The 21,013-nt window shown below is 28.0% G+C and overlaps 2 protein-coding genes across 2 annotated transcripts; both read right to left on the reverse strand.

Moving 5' to 3' along the window:
- Positions 1-4,865: 4,865 nt before the first annotated feature.
- Positions 4,866-8,578, reverse strand: LOC125876797 (probable peroxygenase 4). Its single transcript, XM_049558056.1, has 7 exons — positions 8,367-8,578; positions 8,155-8,253; positions 7,496-7,581; positions 6,751-6,845; positions 5,763-5,888; positions 5,369-5,512; positions 4,866-4,907 (listed from the first exon to the last, which is right to left on the reverse strand). The coding sequence occupies exons 1-7, from the start codon at positions 8,398-8,400 to the stop codon at positions 4,889-4,891; spliced, it is 603 nt and encodes a 200-aa protein (XP_049414013.1). The 5' UTR covers positions 8,401-8,578; the 3' UTR covers positions 4,866-4,888.
- A 3,207-nt stretch (positions 8,579-11,785) lies between these two features.
- LOC125843431 (nudix hydrolase 18, mitochondrial-like) lies at positions 11,786-13,733 on the reverse strand. Its single transcript, XM_049522623.1, has 5 exons — positions 13,550-13,733; positions 13,374-13,461; positions 13,191-13,274; positions 12,528-12,656; positions 11,786-12,069 (listed from the first exon to the last, which is right to left on the reverse strand). The coding sequence occupies exons 1-5, from the start codon at positions 13,618-13,620 to the stop codon at positions 11,959-11,961; spliced, it is 483 nt and encodes a 160-aa protein (XP_049378580.1). The 5' UTR covers positions 13,621-13,733; the 3' UTR covers positions 11,786-11,958.
- Between the last annotated feature and the right edge of the window lie 7,280 nt (positions 13,734-21,013).

The raw sequence follows: 21,013 nt of genomic DNA on the forward strand, positions 1-21,013 counted from the left end.
GTAAAAAAACAAAAATATTAGTAGTTATGTGAACATAAATATTATGGCAATTGGTATCGACAGATGTGACAACGAATTCTTAATGAGAAGTTTTAGATTTGAACTTTAAATATGGAGAAGCATTTTTTCTGAATGAGACCCGATGCATAGGAATGACATTTGATATTCGATTCGGGTTTTTCAAATTTCAGATTTGATAATATGGTAATTCATAGTTAAAAGTAGATATTAAATACTAATTTTTTAAATTTTGATTTGATAATTTAGAAAATGGTAAATTAAACTTCGATTTGATACGACATTCAATAATATCGTATTGAAGTTATAGTCAATTGTATTACAAAGTTAATACTATTTCTCTATTCATTTCTATTTTTTATGTGGACGCACTATATAATAGAAGATCAACAAGTAAGAAGACATCAAGAAAATCAAATTGATACAACTAAAAGACATGTATTTGGATTATTCATGCTTATTTTTTAACTTTCTCTTTGGACTTGTACTAATGAGTAATGAATATGTTGATATATGACTTTCATTAAGTAAATAATTTGGTATTTGGGAAATACCGAATACCAAATGGTATTAATGTCTCATACCAAACCCAAATCCGAATACCATAATTCTAACACCTTACTCCCGAATATCATATCAAATATCGAATTACCAAATACCAAATATCAAATAACCAAAAAATTCGGTTTGATAATTCAGTTCTTGGTATTTTATGCCCAACCTTACCTATGCGTCATAAATTCAAAATAATCGAGCTTTAATGTGTGTATCGGACATTAATATATTACTCTCTCTGTCCCAATTTATGTGACTTACTTTTCTTTTTCGGCATTTCAAAAAAGAATGACACATTTTCATATTAAGTAACAATTTAACTATAAAATATTTATTTTACCCTTAATGAAATGATTTACAGCCACACAAATTTCTATCATTCATTTTGAATCACAAGTTTTAAAATTTTTTCTTTCTTTCTTAAACTTTGTGCCGAATCAAACTAAATTACATAAAATGGGATGGAAGGAGTATGACAATTGGCACACAACACAACACTACAATTATTGGGGATTTGTGAAATCTTATCAATTGGACCGAAAAAAGTCAAAAATCTTGAAAGATGTGGCAAGAAATCATCACCATATCATTTCAAGGCACGTTCACTTTTGGTACGTGTACTTCAAGTTAATTATCATAAAATTAAAATAAAATAAACCAATATACCATAATCTTCTAGAAAATGATAAATATAAAATAGACTAGTGATGTCCAAATCAATATCTTAGTATTATCTAATTTATTATATTAAAAATAACATGCATTATATAATATTTAGAAAGTTATTTGTTTAAAAAATAACTTGGATTATAATTAGTACAAAATGAATTTGAGGGACCTTGGAAATATATATTTTTTATCATTTTTACTATCTTGTTCTCAAATTAACCAACCCAAATACTATGATTCTACCTTTTAACAAAAATATTTTATTATTATAATAACTATTAATCATAATATAATTTATTCCAAATTAATAACCAAATAAGAAACAAGTTTTTGTCTATCTATAAGCATTATGGGTGGCATAAAAGTTTTAGTGATGCGTAACGATTCTTCTAATTTCAAAAATGTAATGAGTTAAAAAATAAAGACATAAAAATTGAATCGATTAAATTTATATTTTAAATTCATTTTTTATAATTGCATATTCATCTTCTTAAAATCAAGAATTTACCCTGCCACTTGTTGCTTCTATTGTTTTATTAGACTTTCCTATTGCAAAATTATTGGGCACCGCACCCTACATACAATTTCTTAATAAAACTAATTCTTTATTTTTTCTTTTATAATTATTGACAATGGTGATAATATATAATTATTAATATAGTTATAACTTTATTATTACAATAAAATTTTATAGTATCACATCACCATGGACAAGGAATATGTGTATCACATTATTATTATTTGGATAGGAAAAATATGTATGGTCATATTATTATTTGGACAAGAAAAATGTTATTAGATGTGTGTCACATGATACTTTTCTAATTAGAGCGTAACATAAGGTGGTCCAATTGATGCATTATTACATTCATGATATTTATATTTGTTCTTTATTCATCGATGTTGATGGGCCTTAAAACAAATTAAAAAATCGAAAAAAATGATTCACTATCCTTTTAAAAAGAGGTATTTTTTTATTTTTTAATTATATATACACACAAAGCTAGCTATGTTGTTATTTTTTAATTATACACAGTACACACAAATTTATATTTCAAAATGACCTCCGAGGTTGTTTTTTTCAAAAATATTATTATTATTATTATTATTATTATTATTATTATTATTATATTTATTTATTTTTAATTAAGTTTCCTGCACGGGTTCCATTTCAACTCTTTTAAAGTTCATAATTTGTTAGGTTCATTAAAGTTGCGTTTACGTAATTGTGATTTAGCCATGTAGTTTTGAAGAAAAAAATCATTTTTTCAAATTATTGACCGCATTAGTTTTTATTCTCAATTTATATGACATTTCAAATTTGAGATTTAAATAAGTTATTTTTATACTATAATTTTTTAAAAATTTTCAAATATCATAAATTATAATACTTAATTTTCAAATATATAAATTTTATTTCAAGAACTTAAAATTTTTATGCCCAAATTCATAAACAAATTAAATTGTTTATCATATACTACTATTTGCACATAATTTTAAACGTATTAACACGTTATTGACTTAAAGGTATTAACACGCTGTTCACGAAGATTCTTACAAATTAAAACCAATCAATCGTATACCATCACAATGCTAACTACTTCAATTGTCAGTTACGGAATTAGGATTTTTCACTAAAAAAATTCGAAATATGAAAAGATAATTACACAAATTTAGTCGAGAGATGTTCAACCTCTAAATTTGCAACAAATATTAAATATATGAAAAATAAATTAACTACAAAAAAATATGAAGAAACATAAATATGTTATTAAGAAATCAATATGGATGCAATTATGTTCCTCCCTTGATTCTTTTCTCTTAAAAATTCTCTGTGATTCGAGGGCCGTTCGTGGCGTATTTCTTGATCTAGGATGAATTGGACTTGATCTCCATAATTTGAGGACCGTTAGTGGCGTATTTCTCGAAGTTGGATGATTTGAACTTGATCTCCATAATTTGAGGACTGTTAGTGGTGTATTTCTCGAACTAGGATGATTTGAATTTGATCTCTATATGAATATTTCATGAACTTGTGGAATATTCGAGATGCCTCTTCAAGGGAATATATATATATATATATATATATATATATGCATATGAGCTAGGGTGTAGGATTGAGTAGCTAGCCTCCAAGAACCCTAATTGAAATGGAACTCGTCTGGTAGAGTCCTACAAATTTACAATGCCTACAAGTGCCCCTGCTTCAAGCGTTGTTGGTGTGTAGACTTGATGAAACTCAAAGACGAGACTTGAAATACTGATCATTCTTCCACCTTTGCAATTTCAGATTTGCATATTTGATTTGTACGTAGAGAAGAGATCATGAAGATTAGACTTGATCCCACTAGGCGAGTCATAATTTATTTGCAACGAATTTTAAATATATGAAAAATAAATCAACCACAAATAAAATATGAAGAAACAAGAATATTTTATTGATAAATCAATATGGATACAATTCTATTCCTCCCTGATTCTTCTCTATTAAGAATTTTCTGTGATTCGAGGGCTGTTAGTGACGTATTTCGGTCTAGAATAATTTGGACTTGATCTCCATAATTCGAGGGTTATTGGTGACGTATTTTTCAATCTGGGATGATTTGGATTTTATTTTCATAATTTGAAAATCATTAGTAGCATGTATATTTCTCGAACTTGAATGATTTAGACTTTATTATTTTTAGCTTTCATACCAATATATTACCTAACATTTGAAAATCAAATCACTATTATAGCTAATCTTTTTTCGACGCATCACATGCAAAGCCATGATCTATTAATTGGTTATTTATGTAAAGATTATTTGACAACTCATACAGATTCGTCCAAGCACTTGTCCTTTTTGTCCCCTTGTTTGCACAATTTATCAACAACCTCTTAAGGTGCGATATTTTATCTAGATATTCAAATTATGATAAGTTTCCATTAAACACGTAATAATATATTTATATTAGATATTTTCCGTTTAAATTTTGGGAAAGCTTATGTATGTACGTAAGTTGTCTAACATATTTTCATCAACGGACTAATTAATACTCATTGCTTACTTCTTTAGAGCATGAAAATTAGGTTGAAAAGTTTCTCTCTTACTTGCTTCTTACATTTTATTTATTTAAAGGACTAAATAATTGTTTATTTCTTACATTTCATTTATTTATTTATTATAATACTCTATTTTTTGGTTTTAAATTGGGGTAAGGTGGAATACAATGTGGCGAATAGAATCCTCACTAACAAAGTAAGAGTTCACATAATCAACTAAGTTTCTAAGAATCACCTTATTTCAATACTCGCGCACATTCTATAAATCTAAATCGGAAGCCTTGAGTTTATGCCTTAAAAATAAAAAAAATTTATATAGAACAATTCCTCATTTTAATGGACTTTACACCGTGTGAATTCAAATATTTAAAAATTATATTACCGTCAAACACCGAATAATAGAACAAGCTCAACATAAAAATAAAATTTAAACATGAATCATACAAAACCAAAAGTCTAATAGAAAGTGAAATTGCTAAATATCGATTAATACACGAATAAATTCAACACTTCTTTTATTTTTTAAGAAAGAAACAAATACCACAACTGTATATATACAAAGTCGTAGTTACAAGTAGAAAAAAAAACTGCTGCACCTTTTTTATGAACTTGATTTACCCCTGCAACAAAAAGTTAGTAGTAATAAGATAAAAAATGTCAAATACAAATATTTAAAAAAAAATTAGCTCGATATACAAAGCATAACCAAAAAAAATAAAAAATAGTCAGGTGCACGAAGTATGTTGTGTTCATGCAAAGTCAGAAAAAGACCGCACTTCAAAAGGGTAATTTAGTAGCCTATACTGTACCTCTCTCCCCTCTCAACAAAATATAAAAGTACAAGTGTTAGTAGCTAATTCCACCCTCGAACATATAACCTTTTGCACGAACCCCAAGAGGAACGTAATTTAACATCCTATCTTGTCTTAAATATCAATTCATGATCGATTGAGCTACGTATCTAAAAACCAATTCGTAACATATAGGTTACATGAAGACATCCTAGTGATCATATGAAAATAATTTTACCGTTGCTGCAAGATTCTCCTCGTTAACAAATAAGATAGGTAATTAGGTATACCTATGTTTCTTGGATTGCTTTTCCTTGGCCATTTGTTCAAAAAGGCTACCATCATACACACTCCTTATTGTCTCTTTAGGTAACAAGCCATTTTCATCTTTGCAAAGGAGATAAAGTATCTTCCACTCTGATTTAGCTGCAATGCTGCATAATTCATCAAATTATTTCTATAAAAAAAAGAAAGAAGTAAACATTGCATATATTAAAGAGAAGCGTTCATTGTTTAAGTCTATGTTTCACGCTTTTCAGGACCTCAATCCAAGCCCTTAGTCTCAAAAACTTCAACATGCATGGATGGATAAATGACGTACATATGTTAGCTATTAAGTATTTCGTATATAGCAAGACTATGACCCGTAACGATGGTGAGAGAGAGAGAGAGAGTGTGTCTTACTGTCCAGCAAAGTCCTTGGGTTGCTTGTTTGCTTTGAGTAGTTGATCTAATTCCTCACCGGTTAAGGCATTGTCGTTTGTTCGTCCATGCTTGTTGAATAACTCCTCGAATTTTTCAGGAACAAACCTTCAAAATACGAAGAAAAATTTAATTTATATACATCGATGATACAAGTTATTTTTGTATCGACAATGCTTTAACTATAACACGTCGTCTATCTTATTTTTCAAGTAACTTATAGTTCCACTCACCATTGAATAGTAACATATAGTTATCCTTTTAAGTGATCACTACTAAAAACTCATGTATATATATATATATATATATATATACTATTAGTGTATAGACGTTAAACTCATTACGTACGTCCCCATCCACATATCCACTATACTAATGTCACGATATTGCAGGAATCTAACACCCCAACATGTCCAAGCCTATCAAGTAACTGGAGTGTGGACAACATAATAAAAGATCAGGACCAAAACACGGGATAAATCAAGAATCGAGATAAGTCGTGTGACTCTGATATACGATGAGATGAAACGAACCTTCACTTAACGTAATCTAAAAAAATTAGCTCGAAGTAAAAATTATAAAGACTCCATATAAGGAGACTAAATCTCTTATACCTTGTTTTTCACGTAACTTGTTCCACTTATTACGTGTAGTTATCTGTTACGCAACGCGATTACATAAAATTCTTTACACTATCAATGTATAAAAAGTATAAATATTACTCCCCCGTCCCATTTTATGTGATATAGTTTGACTCAGCACAGAGTTTAAGAAAGAAAGGAAGACTTTTAAAACTTGTGGTCCAAAATGAATGATAGAAATTTGTGTGGATGTAAATCATTTCATTAAGGGTAAAATAGACATTTTATAGTTAAATTGTTACTAAATATATAAATGTATCATTCTTTTTGGGACTGACTAAAAAGGAAAGTAAGTCACATAAATTGGGACAGAAGGAGTAGTATATTACCTTCCTTCAGTATCATAGATATCACTATCACTACTATGTTTGGCAAATTTGATGTTCTTCACCTCAATAGGAAATAATGGAGATGGCCACTTCCCCTGTATATAAAACATATATGCACATTAATCTTATAGCATTTTTTTTGGCTAAAAGTTAAAATCTTACAGCATAAACTTGCATATTATTAATCTTATAGCACCTCTCTTTTTTGGTTAAAAGTTAAAATCTTATAGCATATACTTGCACATTAATCTTATAGCACTTTTCTCTTTTTGATTAGAAGTTAAAGTCTTATAGCATAAACTTGCACATCAAACTCATCTTAATGGCCCAATTTGTTGGTAAAAAATAGAGGTCTAGTCCATGAAAGACCTTTTTGGGGGAGTTGTAATTCTAATTGAAATATTGGGTAACTTTCAAAATTTTTCATGTGCAAAAAAGACTATTTTTTCTTTTCTCACTAATTCAATAAAATATGTACGAAAATAGTCACTAGACATTTTTCAGTAGAAAATTCCAACCAAAAATTAGTAATGATTTAGTAGTGTGTAATCTTGTACTCCCTACATCTGATCATTCTATATGATGCACTTTTCTTTTTAGTCTGTATCTAGAAAACGATACATTGCTACTAAACAAATGCATGTATTAATTGTTAAATTAAATTCTAAAATTTTAACTGAAGTCATAAATTAATTAATTTTCCTAAAAATAAAATAATACTAGAGAGAGAAAAGAGGGAAATTACAGGTCGAGTTTTGCCACTTAGCCCAATATTAATGAAAATGGAAGCAACTGTTGAGAGGAGAACGCCACTTCCAATTTTTCGAAAACCTGATAAAAAGAAAAAAAAAAGAGAGAGGTTAAATGATAATTAAAAAACTCAAAATGATAATAATTTTAGTTAAGTGGAAAAAATATATATGAAAACACTTGATATAATTTTATTAATTTGATATAAATAATTTATGCAGATAAAAATGGTATCGTTAAATTATAAAATAAGGTGAGAATGTGTGTATTAAAATATAATCCACAATAATAATTTGGTTACAAGTGCACATGAAAAAAGTGTGACAAAATTTAAATAAGCACTAAATTAATAAGAAAATATATATTTTTTTGAAACATGTTCTCTCAAATATTTTATAACATTTGTCTATAATAATAAAATAAAAATAATCTGATATTTTTTAAAAATTAATATATTTCCAAATATATAAAAATTGTCATAAAAACATTAAAAAATAAAAACATTGTCACATAAATTAAAACATAGAAATATCATTTATTGTAGTTTCGCTCTTCTAGCTCCGCCCCTTTAGGGGTTACTCAACCTAATTATAAAAAAAATAACTCGATGAATTTAGTAGATCGTTTTAAGAGGTTGGTGAGGGACTAGATTACCTTTATAAGTTTCCCATGGGTAAATGACACCATCTTTGTTAATATCAAAAAACATAACATGTTTTTCCAAAGGTGTTGGTTCCTCTTTCTTCTCAATTCCTGCATATTCAATTCCCAAGAACCATAAAATTACTCACACAAACAATAAATATAATAAAATTATAAACAAAAAATTAATTAGAATTAAAAAAAAAATTAAAAAAATTGCATACCCTCTTCATTGACATTATTGGAGGAAGAAGCCATGTGATAGGAAATCTTGTAAACACAAGATGATCAATAAATAGAGAATAAATTGAATTCCAAATTTACCTTTTTTAGAAAATATATAAATAAAGAAAAAAATTGAAGATTTAAAGCATTAGATGTGGATTTAGAGAATATAATAAATTGGGGTTTTGCTTTTTAACTTTTTTTTTTTTAATTCTTTTGTGTTCTGTTAGATTCCAAGACAAATGTCTATAATATATAGTTGTGAACATGTAAAGTGTGTGTAGGTGGCAACCTCAAAGGAATTGTGAAGTTTGCTGAGTGTTCTCACACAAAGGCACTATCCCCCCTATCCCCACGCCACCCTAATTTTTTTTTGAGGTTTTGGATAAAGATATCGAGCTGAGTTGAGTTGAGCCGAGCCAACTCAATTTAATAAGGTGGGCATGAGCTTTGATTGAGCCGAGTTTGATCTGTTTTTAGTTGAGTCAATAAGATATAATTTGAACTATTTAAGCTTAAAATAAAAAGAAAAAAGTATAGGTTAGAGCACAAGTTCATAAGATATGATTATTTTTTAAAACTCTATGATAATAGCTTAGTTCAAGAGATAAATTTACAGAATCGATTGAATTAAAATAGCTTTAAAAACAATTAAAATAATATTTGTGTACAATATATGTATATATATATATATATATATATATATTTTAACATATAAAAATGTAAAGGAAGATCAAAACCATATCCACAAGCAATGGTTCCCACCCCATAAAGACATCTAATGATTAGGGAGATATTAGTTCCTTTCTTCACTATTTGAACTTCATTTTTTATTCATATATATAAATATAAATATTTGATTAGTTAAACTATTTTTTTAAAAAAACATGGTTTTAACGTAATTTCAAATTAATATATAATAATGAGTTCATATTTAAATGTTTATAGATATTTAATATATATAGGAGGAAAAAGTTATTGTGTTTCGTGAGCTAGTATGTTACGTTCTGAATTCTTCATCGTCTAACTCCTCTAAATTTTACCTTTTTATTTATTTTTATTTTTCTTGTGTGGCTTAAAAGGCATTATAGTAGTTTACAAGAAGTAGAAGCAACGAGGGGATATAATAATAATAATAGCGTGGAAGTTAAAGCATGGCTCTCTTAAAGGGAAAAAAATAAAAATAAAATGTTTGCTTCAAGAGTAAATTAAGTATAACGGAAAAATATAAAAACATATTTTTTTTTTTGGCTTTAGCTTTACTCTTTTTCTTATTTATATAACGTGCAACATTTATGAGGTCAATTAGAGTTAGATTATCGTATAAATGTCTATAAATTTTAAGTTAACATCTAATAATCTTGATAATAACATGATCGATATAACCTTGATACAAGTGGTATAGATTGATGATCTTGATGTAATGACTTTGCGATGTGATTGACAGATAGTGTGACGTGAAACAGAGTTTAATTCATCGCGATAGGAGTTCACCAAATCTAAAAAAGGATTGGGGTTCTACATAGGGTATCTATTATGACGTCTTTAGAGTATATTAGCCTAATAGCCATTGATAAACTTAGCTAGGTAGCTATTAGTAGAGGCGAAGCTAGTATGAGAAATACAAAATTTAATGATTTTGATTAAGCGATGTATATTAATTTAAGAATTCATTAAATATGTGTACATAATAGACTTTAAAACTCATAAACTCCAATTCGTGAATTTACCTTTGCCTATTAGATAGCTTATATGCCTTGTTTCTCACTACAACTTTGCCCATGAATAAGCCTTCAAATCATGATCAATACCATTGAGAAATTCACTATATACACATACTATAAGCTTGTTTCTCAACCAGCACGCATATACGCAGTGACAAAACCAAAATTTTCAATATAGAGAGTCGAAATATAAAAAAGTAAATATACTTAAAAACTACGAGGATTCTAACATATTATAGTATATATACATAAAAACTCCAACTTGGGTAGTTACAAAATAGCCCCTTATTTCTCACACAACTCCAAGACAACATTTGCAACTAGCTAGATATTAGAGTCGAAACTAGGATTTTCACTAAATGGGTTCAAAATATGAAGAAGTAAACTCACGAAGAAGTCAAGAGGGATTCAACATCTACTATATATACATACATAAGAAAATATCTTTAATCATATACAAATGATATAGTTCTCTCCCCTTGACCCTATTTGTCTCCACCTCAAGATACTAAAGATAACATTTGCAACTATCTGAGCAATAAGGTTTTATACCTAACTGTTTTTGATGGGCTATATTTTGCTGACAAACTTCTTAACCGAGTTGCTCATGTTGAAGATTAGGAAAGTGGGAAAAGGAAGAGAAAGGGGGTAGCATCTTATTCTCTTCGTGAAAATTTTTGGATCATAGAAATATTCAGAATGGACTAAACATTCATTTTGTTGGCAGAAACGATCCATTCCATTCAGGGCTTAGGAAACTCAAGAATTTGACTTGACAATCAATGATAGTTATACGCAAAAGGTCCTTTTTTTATAAAATCATTACATACTCTTTTTTTCAAAAAAACGTAGTGTTCAGGCCAATTTACATGCACATCGACTAATCCAATTAGTTCCTACTACGTCCCACTATACAAGTACTAAGTAATCCCCTCTCCCTTCCAAATGTACAAAAACTTTCAACTTTTTAATGTACAATATGTTCACCTTAATTGAGTTTTCTGATAACAAATATTTCAACTTGCATACACCTAATTGGCTTTAGAATGCAATTTGTTTTATTAGTGCCTTAAAAGGAGCACTCTTTAGGACCGATGTTTGTTACGGGGATAAGGGATTGTTATCTTGGAACTAAATTCAAGATTGGTTTATTCAACGTTTGGTAGGATTTTGATTCCGGGATTTGCCCAATGAACAAAACACCTATTATTAAAGGCATAATACATAAACATAATCCTTAACTTGACTTCAGGTGATAATTGTGCACTTCAACTTTGGGAGTGCATAAATAGGCATTTAAATTTGTATAACATTGAACAAGTAGACACACGTGTCCTACGTGGCATAATACATGTAGGAAACCACGTTGGACACAAAATTTTCATGTAGGGTGCCATGTAGGACGAATGTGTTTATTTGTTCAATTTTATACAAGTTTAAGTGCCTACTTATCCACACCCAAAGTTAAAAGTCATAGTTGCCAACTGAAGCCAAATTAACGGTCATGTTTATGTATTATGTCATTATCAAATGTATATCTACAAATCGTTATTCCAGAAATGAAGGATAAAATTGCATACAATAAATCCTTGGAGAATGTATATATCAGCTGAAGTCAAGTTAAATGACATATTTATATATTATTTTGAACATCTAAAACCAAAATCATAGTTATGTAACTAAGCCAAATGATCAACAAACATAAACAATAAACAAAAATTCACAAACATTAGCCATAAATGATACAGTTGTGACAGCCCATCGATCATCCAACATTTATGAACATCATTGGACTTTTTTTTTCTCTATAGATTTATTTACAAAATCCTAAAGAAAATAAATTATTTTATTTTATTTTATATTTTTTCTAGCTAAGAGAACTTTCAAGATCTGATGAATTTAGCCTATTAACTAATTTCTCAAGTGCTTCTTTCATCCACCATTGTTGGCAAGCTTCACTTGCTTCCTCCACTGTCATCTACACAAACAAAATTAAATAAAATTTTAGTTTAGTTTCACTTTAAAAAAATTAATAAAAAAAATTAACTATGAAATTGATCGATAATATGTTGTTAAGTAGCTTGTAGTTTCTATTTATATGTCAAATTCAAAATTTGCACTAATAGGGTAAGAAGACTTAATATTTTTTTTAAAAAACAATTTAAACCTTAAATATACAATATAATTTTCTGTGCTGAATGAAATTAAATCTCTTGCTCCCACCTGGTTTCACTCATGATCCCTATACCTCACACAAGATATGACAAATTAGGTGTGTGTACGTTCCACCTTTTCCAAATCCCACAAATAGAATTTTACTGAATATGTTAATTATTAATTATAGTGTTTCTTGCTACTTAAAAATTAAATTTTGATTTTTTTTTATAATAATAGTATTTTTTAGGGTGTTCAAAATATGGAGTATAAAGTACTTACCCATGCTCTTTTTCTAAGATTTTGCTCAGGCCAAAGTGAGAGTTGTTCAGTAACAAGCAATGGGAACATGTAACCTTCATGATAAATGCCTTGGCTCTTGCTCTTAAATCTCCATTTTCCTAATTCACACTGAAAAAAAACACCCAAAAATTATTAAAATTTCTCCAATAAAAAGTAATTATATACATTTAACAACTTATGTGTCATACTTTGTAACTCACTAGAGGCTAAAAAAAAAATAAAGAGAAAATGTGTACAAATGAAATAGCCAACAACAACAACAAGAAATATCCTACTTTTCTTTAGAGAAAAAATTGACTCTAAACCTTCTATTTTACATTGAATGAGATAGAAACTTTATAGATATACAAATATTTATGATTTATTTTAGATTACTAATTCAGAAAAATATCGATCTTTCTTAACCTTCATGTCCACCAATACACAACACCACATAAATTATAATAGCATGACTCGTGTAATTTCACAGGTAGAATCTAATAGAACAGAGTGTACATAACCTTTATTCTTATTTGATGAAGTCGATAAGACCTAGTATTTTTTTTAAAAAAATTTGTGTCCAGTCAAATTATTTGTTAACCAATTAAATATTACAACTTGTATAAACATAAAAATAAAAAATATTTATTTATAAAAAATTACCTGAACAATGCCAAGAACACCAGCTTCTTCAAGGGATTCACGAGAAGCTGCTTCTTCTACTGATTCATCAATTTCCCATCCTCCCTACAAATATTATTTTCTCCGTTTTAATTTATATAATAATATTTTTTTTAATCTGTTCTAAAAAGAATTTAATGAAAAATAATAAATTTATATATGTACCTTGGGAAACATCATTGCATGACCTTTTTGTGAACTAACTACAAGAACCTCAAATTCACCATTTCTTGTAAATCTATATGGAATACATCTGCAAAATATAATTTTAAAAAATAATTATTAAAAAAAAATTTAGGACATAATTTTATTTTATTTTTAAATAAAAAAATTACACCTACCCAACAACAAGACGATGACCTTTATTGTACCTCTGCATTTGCCTTCCTGTACGAGATACCATACAAACCATTTTTTTTTTCTTAAAAAAATCCTTCAAAAAGGGATTAAATAGGCAAATATTTTGAGTTTTAGAAAGAAAATAGACAATGGAAAAAGATGATAATAGAAATAGAAGAGAGAAGAATTTTTGAAATTGGATTTTGTCTAAGGCCTTTAAATAGAAAAAATCCACCAACTACTTCAAATACCCCACCCCCTAACCCCCCTCCCCACCCCCAAAAAATATTAGAGACTTCGTCTGTGAAGTAAATCATCGCACTTTTGGTCCAATCAATTAGAGGAATTAATTCAGGAGTGATTCATTCTTTTCAAATACACCTAGTATATCTGTCTCAAAATATTTATTATAATTTTTAAAAAAATAAAAAATTATATGAATTTTTATCAAATATTATAATTTTATAATATTTTTTTACTAGTTTTTTAAATATTTAAATTTAAATTAATTTATTATTAAGAATCAGTTAAATCAACTCACTAGAAGCTAGGGTGTGCATCGGTTGGTTTGATTCGGTTTTATGTGTTATTGGTTCGGTTTATCGATTTGTAAATACGTCAAACTGATAATCAAACCAATAACATATTTCTTATCGGTTTTTGGTTAATCGGTTTATTGGTTAAATCGATTTTTGCACACCCCTACTAAAAGCAAAATATGACAAATATATTGATTAGTCAAATTAAATTTCGAGAAGTGAAAGCGCTATGTAAGACCAAAAAAAGTAAGTTTAAATAATTGATAAGCAACCTACCATAACAAGTTACATTAATTTTTTTTTTATATATATAATATAAAAAATTTAGAATTATAATTTATTTATTTTAGTATAGTCTATTTTTTGGATGTTTGTGTGTGATATGATAGCTAACGAAAAGCGCGGATGCGTGTAAGAGGCCACACACTTCCAACATGTTCATTTATGTAACTTTCTTTCTTCTTTCTTATTTTTTATTCATTAAACTTACGTATTACGATGCTAATGTGAGGCAAGATATTTTACTTAATATTGAGATGAGGAATAAGTTATGAGACGTGGGACGCAAACAAAATAAATTTTCTATTTTATTTTTTTAATTTATACTCTAATTAGAATATGTTGGAATGATATTGGTGTATTTAGATATATAATTGATCATTGGGGAGTACGTTTCACACATGAGTATCAAAATATTTTGTAAGGTATCTATTTGATCAAGTCTCAAAAAATCCTTTTAAAATAGAGCAATTGATATTTTTAAAATATTGTTCAATATTAAAAAGGCGGTATAGCTAGAAACAAATATCAATTCATCATCTTAACATTTTAAAATGATACTTAATTTCAAATAATTTCTTTTAAATTAAAATGATAGTTAAAAGAGGGCGGAGAGTAACTTTTCTGTTGTTTAAGAATCATTTCGTATACAGAAAAAATTATTACGATTACAATTTTTTGACTTCAACTGAGATTAAATGATTCTAAATTTAAAGAGATAATATGAAAATACTCAAATTTTATATTTTAATTGACGATATTAATTTATTATAAGATATTATTAAAACCTTGTTTATCGTGCTGGATCTTACTAGGCTGGGAGTTTTGACTTTGTCTCATACATATTCCAAATAATATGAATAAAATAGTAAATGGGAAAAGGGGAAGAAAATTTTACTAGTAATTGCCTACTTGTAGAGAGAATATTTTTTTTAATGATGCATTAAGTTTCTTGTCTCTTTCTTTTTACTTTTTTTTTTCTTTTTTAACATGTTTTTCTTCTTTTTTTTGCTCCTGATATTTGTAATCATGTTTACATTAGATTGAGAAAATTAATTTACTATGAATCAATACTCCCTTCATGTTTAATTTAACACATTTCTTTAAGTAAAAAACATTCCTATGTTCATTGAGATATCATCATTTGCTTTGTTATATTCAATGAGTGAGATAGTAGTAAATTCAATCATTATTATAAAAGCTATTGGATATTAATGATATCGGATTACGCCTCTTCACGAGGGCAATTAAAGTGCATCGAAATAACGTCTTAAAATTGAATATAGTTCGCGAAACATCTGACTTAGCAGTAATCTCCAATTTTCGTCGTCTAGAGACTTTAATAACTATAACATGCTAGAAACGGAGAGTTGAGGTGGTTTTATAATTTTATTAATTCACTACTAATTAATACGTATAAGTAAAAGTAAATTAAATATAAAATAATAAATTATCTCTTATTAATCAAATATTTTCAAATGATTTCCCCACAATCCCACATAAAGTCTATTTGTATCTTAGGGATCATATTTAATATAATTAAGTAAATAATAATATATTGATGACGATTTTAATTAACAAGATGATGCACACAACTTGGTGTATCTATATAAATGTTTATATTAATACTTACTATGTTTCCAACTTATAAGTAGTAGCTATTTCTTTATTTTCTATTCGTAATTTTCAACAACCATATTTGTAATGACTATAAATTTTAATACAAACAACAACCAATTTTTCTCCAGTTAAATTAATTATAAGTTTATAACTAATAAATTCATCAATATTGTATTCACAAGTAATATTTGGTGTATTTTTATAAGTAAAGTTTGAAAAGAAAAGTATATGTAAACTTATTTTTATCTCATAAAAATAGAGATATAATTTTAAAAAAAATTCTCAATCAAGTAACACATAACAAAGCAATAAAAAAAGTGAATGCAATCGTAAATAAAATATAATAATTAATTAAATCATCGCAATAAATATTTAAAATGTAATATACTATTTTAACCTTTTGACTTCGACTCATCTTCCTCAAGTCCTAAAATGCATTAATAAATTAAGTCTTAGTCATTGACCATATCATTCTTTTTGTATTTTTTTTTATTCTAACTAAATCATTTGACACAATTATTTTCATGTAAATGAAATTATAGAAAGTCAACCTCCACCGTCCATTTTTACAAAAAAGAAAATTTTTACTTTCTTCGTTTATTTTTACTTATTAATAAATGTCTATTTTTAGAAAATCAACCTCAATTGTTCATTTTTACAATAAGAAAATATTTATTTTTACTTGTCAATAAATATCTATTTCTATTGAAATTCCTCCACTACCTATTTTTACAATATAAAAAACTATTTACTTTTTTTCTGTTTTTACTTGTCAATAAATGTCTATTGTATTGAAATTATAGAAAGTCAACCTTCACCGTTCATTTGTACAATAAGAAAACATTTACTCTCTTCATCCGCTTTTACTTATCAATAGATGTCTATTCTATTGAAATTAGAGAAATTAGAGGAAGTCAACCTTCACCGTTTATTTTTACAACTAGATAATTTTAAGGCTCGTGATACGGGCCCAATATAATTTCACATATTTTATTGGAAAAAATTACATAAATTTACAACTTAAGATATTATAATCTTCTCTCGGATACATTCCTATTTCCTCTCGGATACATCTATTCCCTCTCAAATACATACATATCCCCTCTTGAATGCATCCCTCCTCCGAATTAATATGTCATTTGCAATGTATTGGACAACCAAGGAATGTATTCGAGAGGAATGAAAAATTCGAGATTTTTGTAATTGAGGAAACTCCCAAATATGATGTAATTAGCCTCCAAAGATATGAGATTTCTGTACTTTATACTATTTGGTTCTTTAGTAAACAACTTCAATATATTACTTTATAATCTATTTCAAAGGGCATACGACATAAATGTGTCGTTTACAACCTAATTTGAGAAAGTTGAATTCTAAAAAATTCTATGCAGCAAGGAAATAAAGAATTGCGTTAGATTATGTTCAGTTAAAACATTTTGTGTTTGAGGTATATATAAAATGTTGATATCTTTAAAAAAGTTCATCGATCTTCATATATATTCGCAAGTGGTATCTATTTTCCACAATGTTATTATCTTCGTTTTGTAATATTTGCACCATAAGCTTTGCATCTAATAAAATACTAATCATTGATCAATCAATTCGTAAAGATCGATTTAAAGTCTTTCAAATCTCTATTGCTTCAACTTAAGTATACTGTGTTTGTAATTGACTTTGTCGATGAATTTTGTGATGCATTTTATTATTGGTTTCGATAAATAGAAATACTTAAAATTTTGATTTCTAACTTCACAACAATAAAAAACAATTATTGTAATGTTATATTCTAAATATTGAAAGTATTTATTAAAAAATTAATTTTTTAACTCCACAACAATGAAAACAATCATGAAAGAAACTTTATTTCTATCTACAATAACAATTATCATAATGTTATATTCTAAATTACATTAATTAACTTTTTTTGATACTACACTCTTAATATCATACCGTAAAGAACACAAAATAACCAATATACTTTTTTTTCAGGTTGTTTTTTTTCTTAATTTATTTATTTTTAAGTTTTTTTCTTCCTCTATATTTCTCAACAAAGTCTTTTTCCATTGACATTTTCTTTTGTTGTTCTTCTTTATTTTTTAACTACTTATTTTTCTTTAGTTTGAATTTTAATATTCATTAGAATTTGAATGTTAAACGTTTTCCTTGTCAAATTTTCTCTGTTAAATAGTTTATCATATTTGATATTAAGAAAATATAGAAATGAAAAATTTATATTTTTTAATCTTTCGATGAATACATTATCAAATTATTAATTTCTTGATAGTCAGACATTGTTCATTCTTTTAGTCACGAAATTTGATATTTTCTTCAAATCAATTAAAAAATATTGATACGTCATTTTAAAGACTCTTTAGTGGTCATATTATGTTACATAATATTAAAAATATGTTTACGCAATAATCCTTTAAAGTATTTCTAGGAACAAAATATTAACTATTCAAACACATTTTATTTTAATTAATTGAAAATTTTCTTTCTAAAATATGTCAAAACAAGCTTAGCATTTATTATTGTTTTAAGAAGTTAACTAATAGAAACTCTTCATTTTAATAAAATTACAATAATATCCTTATTAGTTATGGGCCCATAACAACAGTTAAGACATGTATGGATTCTTCTAGATTTTCATTTTGACCATTAATTATACAACTATTATTTTGTCCTTAAATGATGTTAAAATTACTAAAATGTCATTGACCGTCCTTCTCATGGCTCTTCTATATAATAGATAGAAATAAGTAAAATTTATTCCTCCTTCATTCATTTTTACTTATCAATAAATGATTTAATATTTTAAATCTTATTATCATTATTGTCATTATTATTTATTTTTAATGAGTAAAATAACATATAATAATTAAGAATAATATATATTTTTATATAGGAAAAAAGGACAAATATATCCCTGAACTATCGAAAATGGTATACAAATACCCTTTGTTATACTATTGAGACACTAGAGCCCCTACGGTCCAAAAAGTGGTGCATCTATGCCCTTCTCTCTAACGGAAAGACACGTGTCGTCATCCTATGCATCTACCCTTATTATTCACCAATTTCTAAACCCACAACCCGAATTAAAAAGACCTACCCAAATAACCCCCTAACCCACCCATTAAAAAGATCATCTCCTAAAAAAGGAACGGGAAAAAAACCCTTTTAACACTGGAGTCCCAACCAATTACCACCACACTCCTCCGTCAACTCCGCCGACAACCACCCTCTCCTCCTTTTTAGATCAAGTTCACACTTGTTGCTGCATGTAAACTTTCAATGTCGCCGACTTAATAATTTCCTTCAAGATTCAATAGAAACAAGTCAATGGAAGGATCCATTTCTAAGTAAACATACGTTTGGATATGGATCCATATAATGAATATTTTAAAAATTGAAATAATGAATTAGTTTGATAAATAAATATTTTACTGTTCAAAATTTTGAAGAAAAAGAAACTCTGCACAATATGCAGAAAAGGGTTAAAATGTCTTTTTTTGGTGTGAATTTGTACCGTTCTACGACATCGGAGTATGATAGTCACCGTTAACGGCGGAGCGAGAAGCAGAAGGAAGAACTTGATGTTAAGGTGATTCCGGTGGATACATTTAAAAGTCGTTCTTCTCCACCTGAACCTTTATTGTCGAAAAAACCTCCGATGAGCTCATGGAAGGCACCTCAGGCGAATTAGAAAAAGAGAAGATCCTTTCAGACAAGGTTGAAATGCAGAGTAATGAAGTTGAACACAACGAAAAACAAGAGCCTCAACCACCGTCACGTCATATGCCGCCGTCGCTACCAACGGAGCTATCACCTCCGGTGGAACAACCTTAGAAGCTTCAACGGAAAGAGTGGCACGAAGGAATTAGCCACCTCCGCCTCCTATGACGCCATTCAAAATGCGGGAGATGAATTTTGTTCCCTCCGATGGTTTCGTCAGGATAAGGACCGCGCAGCTCGCCGGACCTTGAAGATGTTGACGTTGACGTTGACAATGTGGGTTAGGGGTTATTTGGGTGGGTCTTTTTAATTCGGGTTGTGGGTTTAGAATTTGGTGAATAATAAGGGTAGATGCATAGGATGACGACACATGTCCTTCCGTTAAAGAGAAGGGCATAAATGCTCCACTTTTTGAACGGCAGGGCTTTAGTGTCTCAATAGTATAACGAAGGGTATTTGTATATTATTTTTGATAGTTCGGGGGTATATATGTCCTTTTTCCCTTTTATATATTTCTTTTAGGAAGTGTATCAAGTTAAATATATATTGAAGGAGTATATATTATTGGACTTTTTAATACAAAATCCAGATTGACATAATAATATTTAAGACTAGAACTAATATTTAATTTCTGATGAACAATCTATTTTTCTTAAAATGATCTCTTTTTCTTCGAGATAATGACAAAAATGATCCCTTATGTTTAAGTGTACATTCAAAAATTATCTTTTAACTTATGTTTTAAACAATTTTGATATATCCTTTAAATTAGTCAAAATGAGTATTTTTTTTTTATTTTCATCAAATACTTAACAAACTCTTGCGATGGTACTTTTGCAACTCTCTGTGTACAATAATTTAGCGTCTACTTCGATTTTTGCGTTGCAATTTCTTGAATTTCCTTGAAACTCTCACTAAAGCATACTTTTGGGACTATTTTTAAATAACTATTTTCTTCCTAGCTAGAATAGGGACAATTAGTACTATTAATTAATTATACAATTAACAATCAAAAGAATCTTTTTGTGTTTCCTCACGAAAATAATGTGATGGACTTTAATAATTGGACTAGATCCATCCTCCAACCGAGTGATCTACATTTTGGTTAGATTTTTCCTAGTAATTAGGAATAATACAACATTAATATAATGCACATGCTATATATATATATATATATACATATACACTAATATAATATACTAGGTTTTCCCCTAGGTAAACAACATGATTTAGTGACTTAGTCATAGGATGTGATCTAAGGACTAATAGTTCGATTGGTTGTTGACATGAGTT

This window comes from Solanum stenotomum, chromosome 1 (assembly GCF_019186545.1).
Source record: "Solanum stenotomum isolate F172 chromosome 1, ASM1918654v1, whole genome shotgun sequence".
NCBI classification, from domain to species: Eukaryota; Viridiplantae; Streptophyta; class Magnoliopsida; order Solanales; family Solanaceae; genus Solanum; species Solanum stenotomum.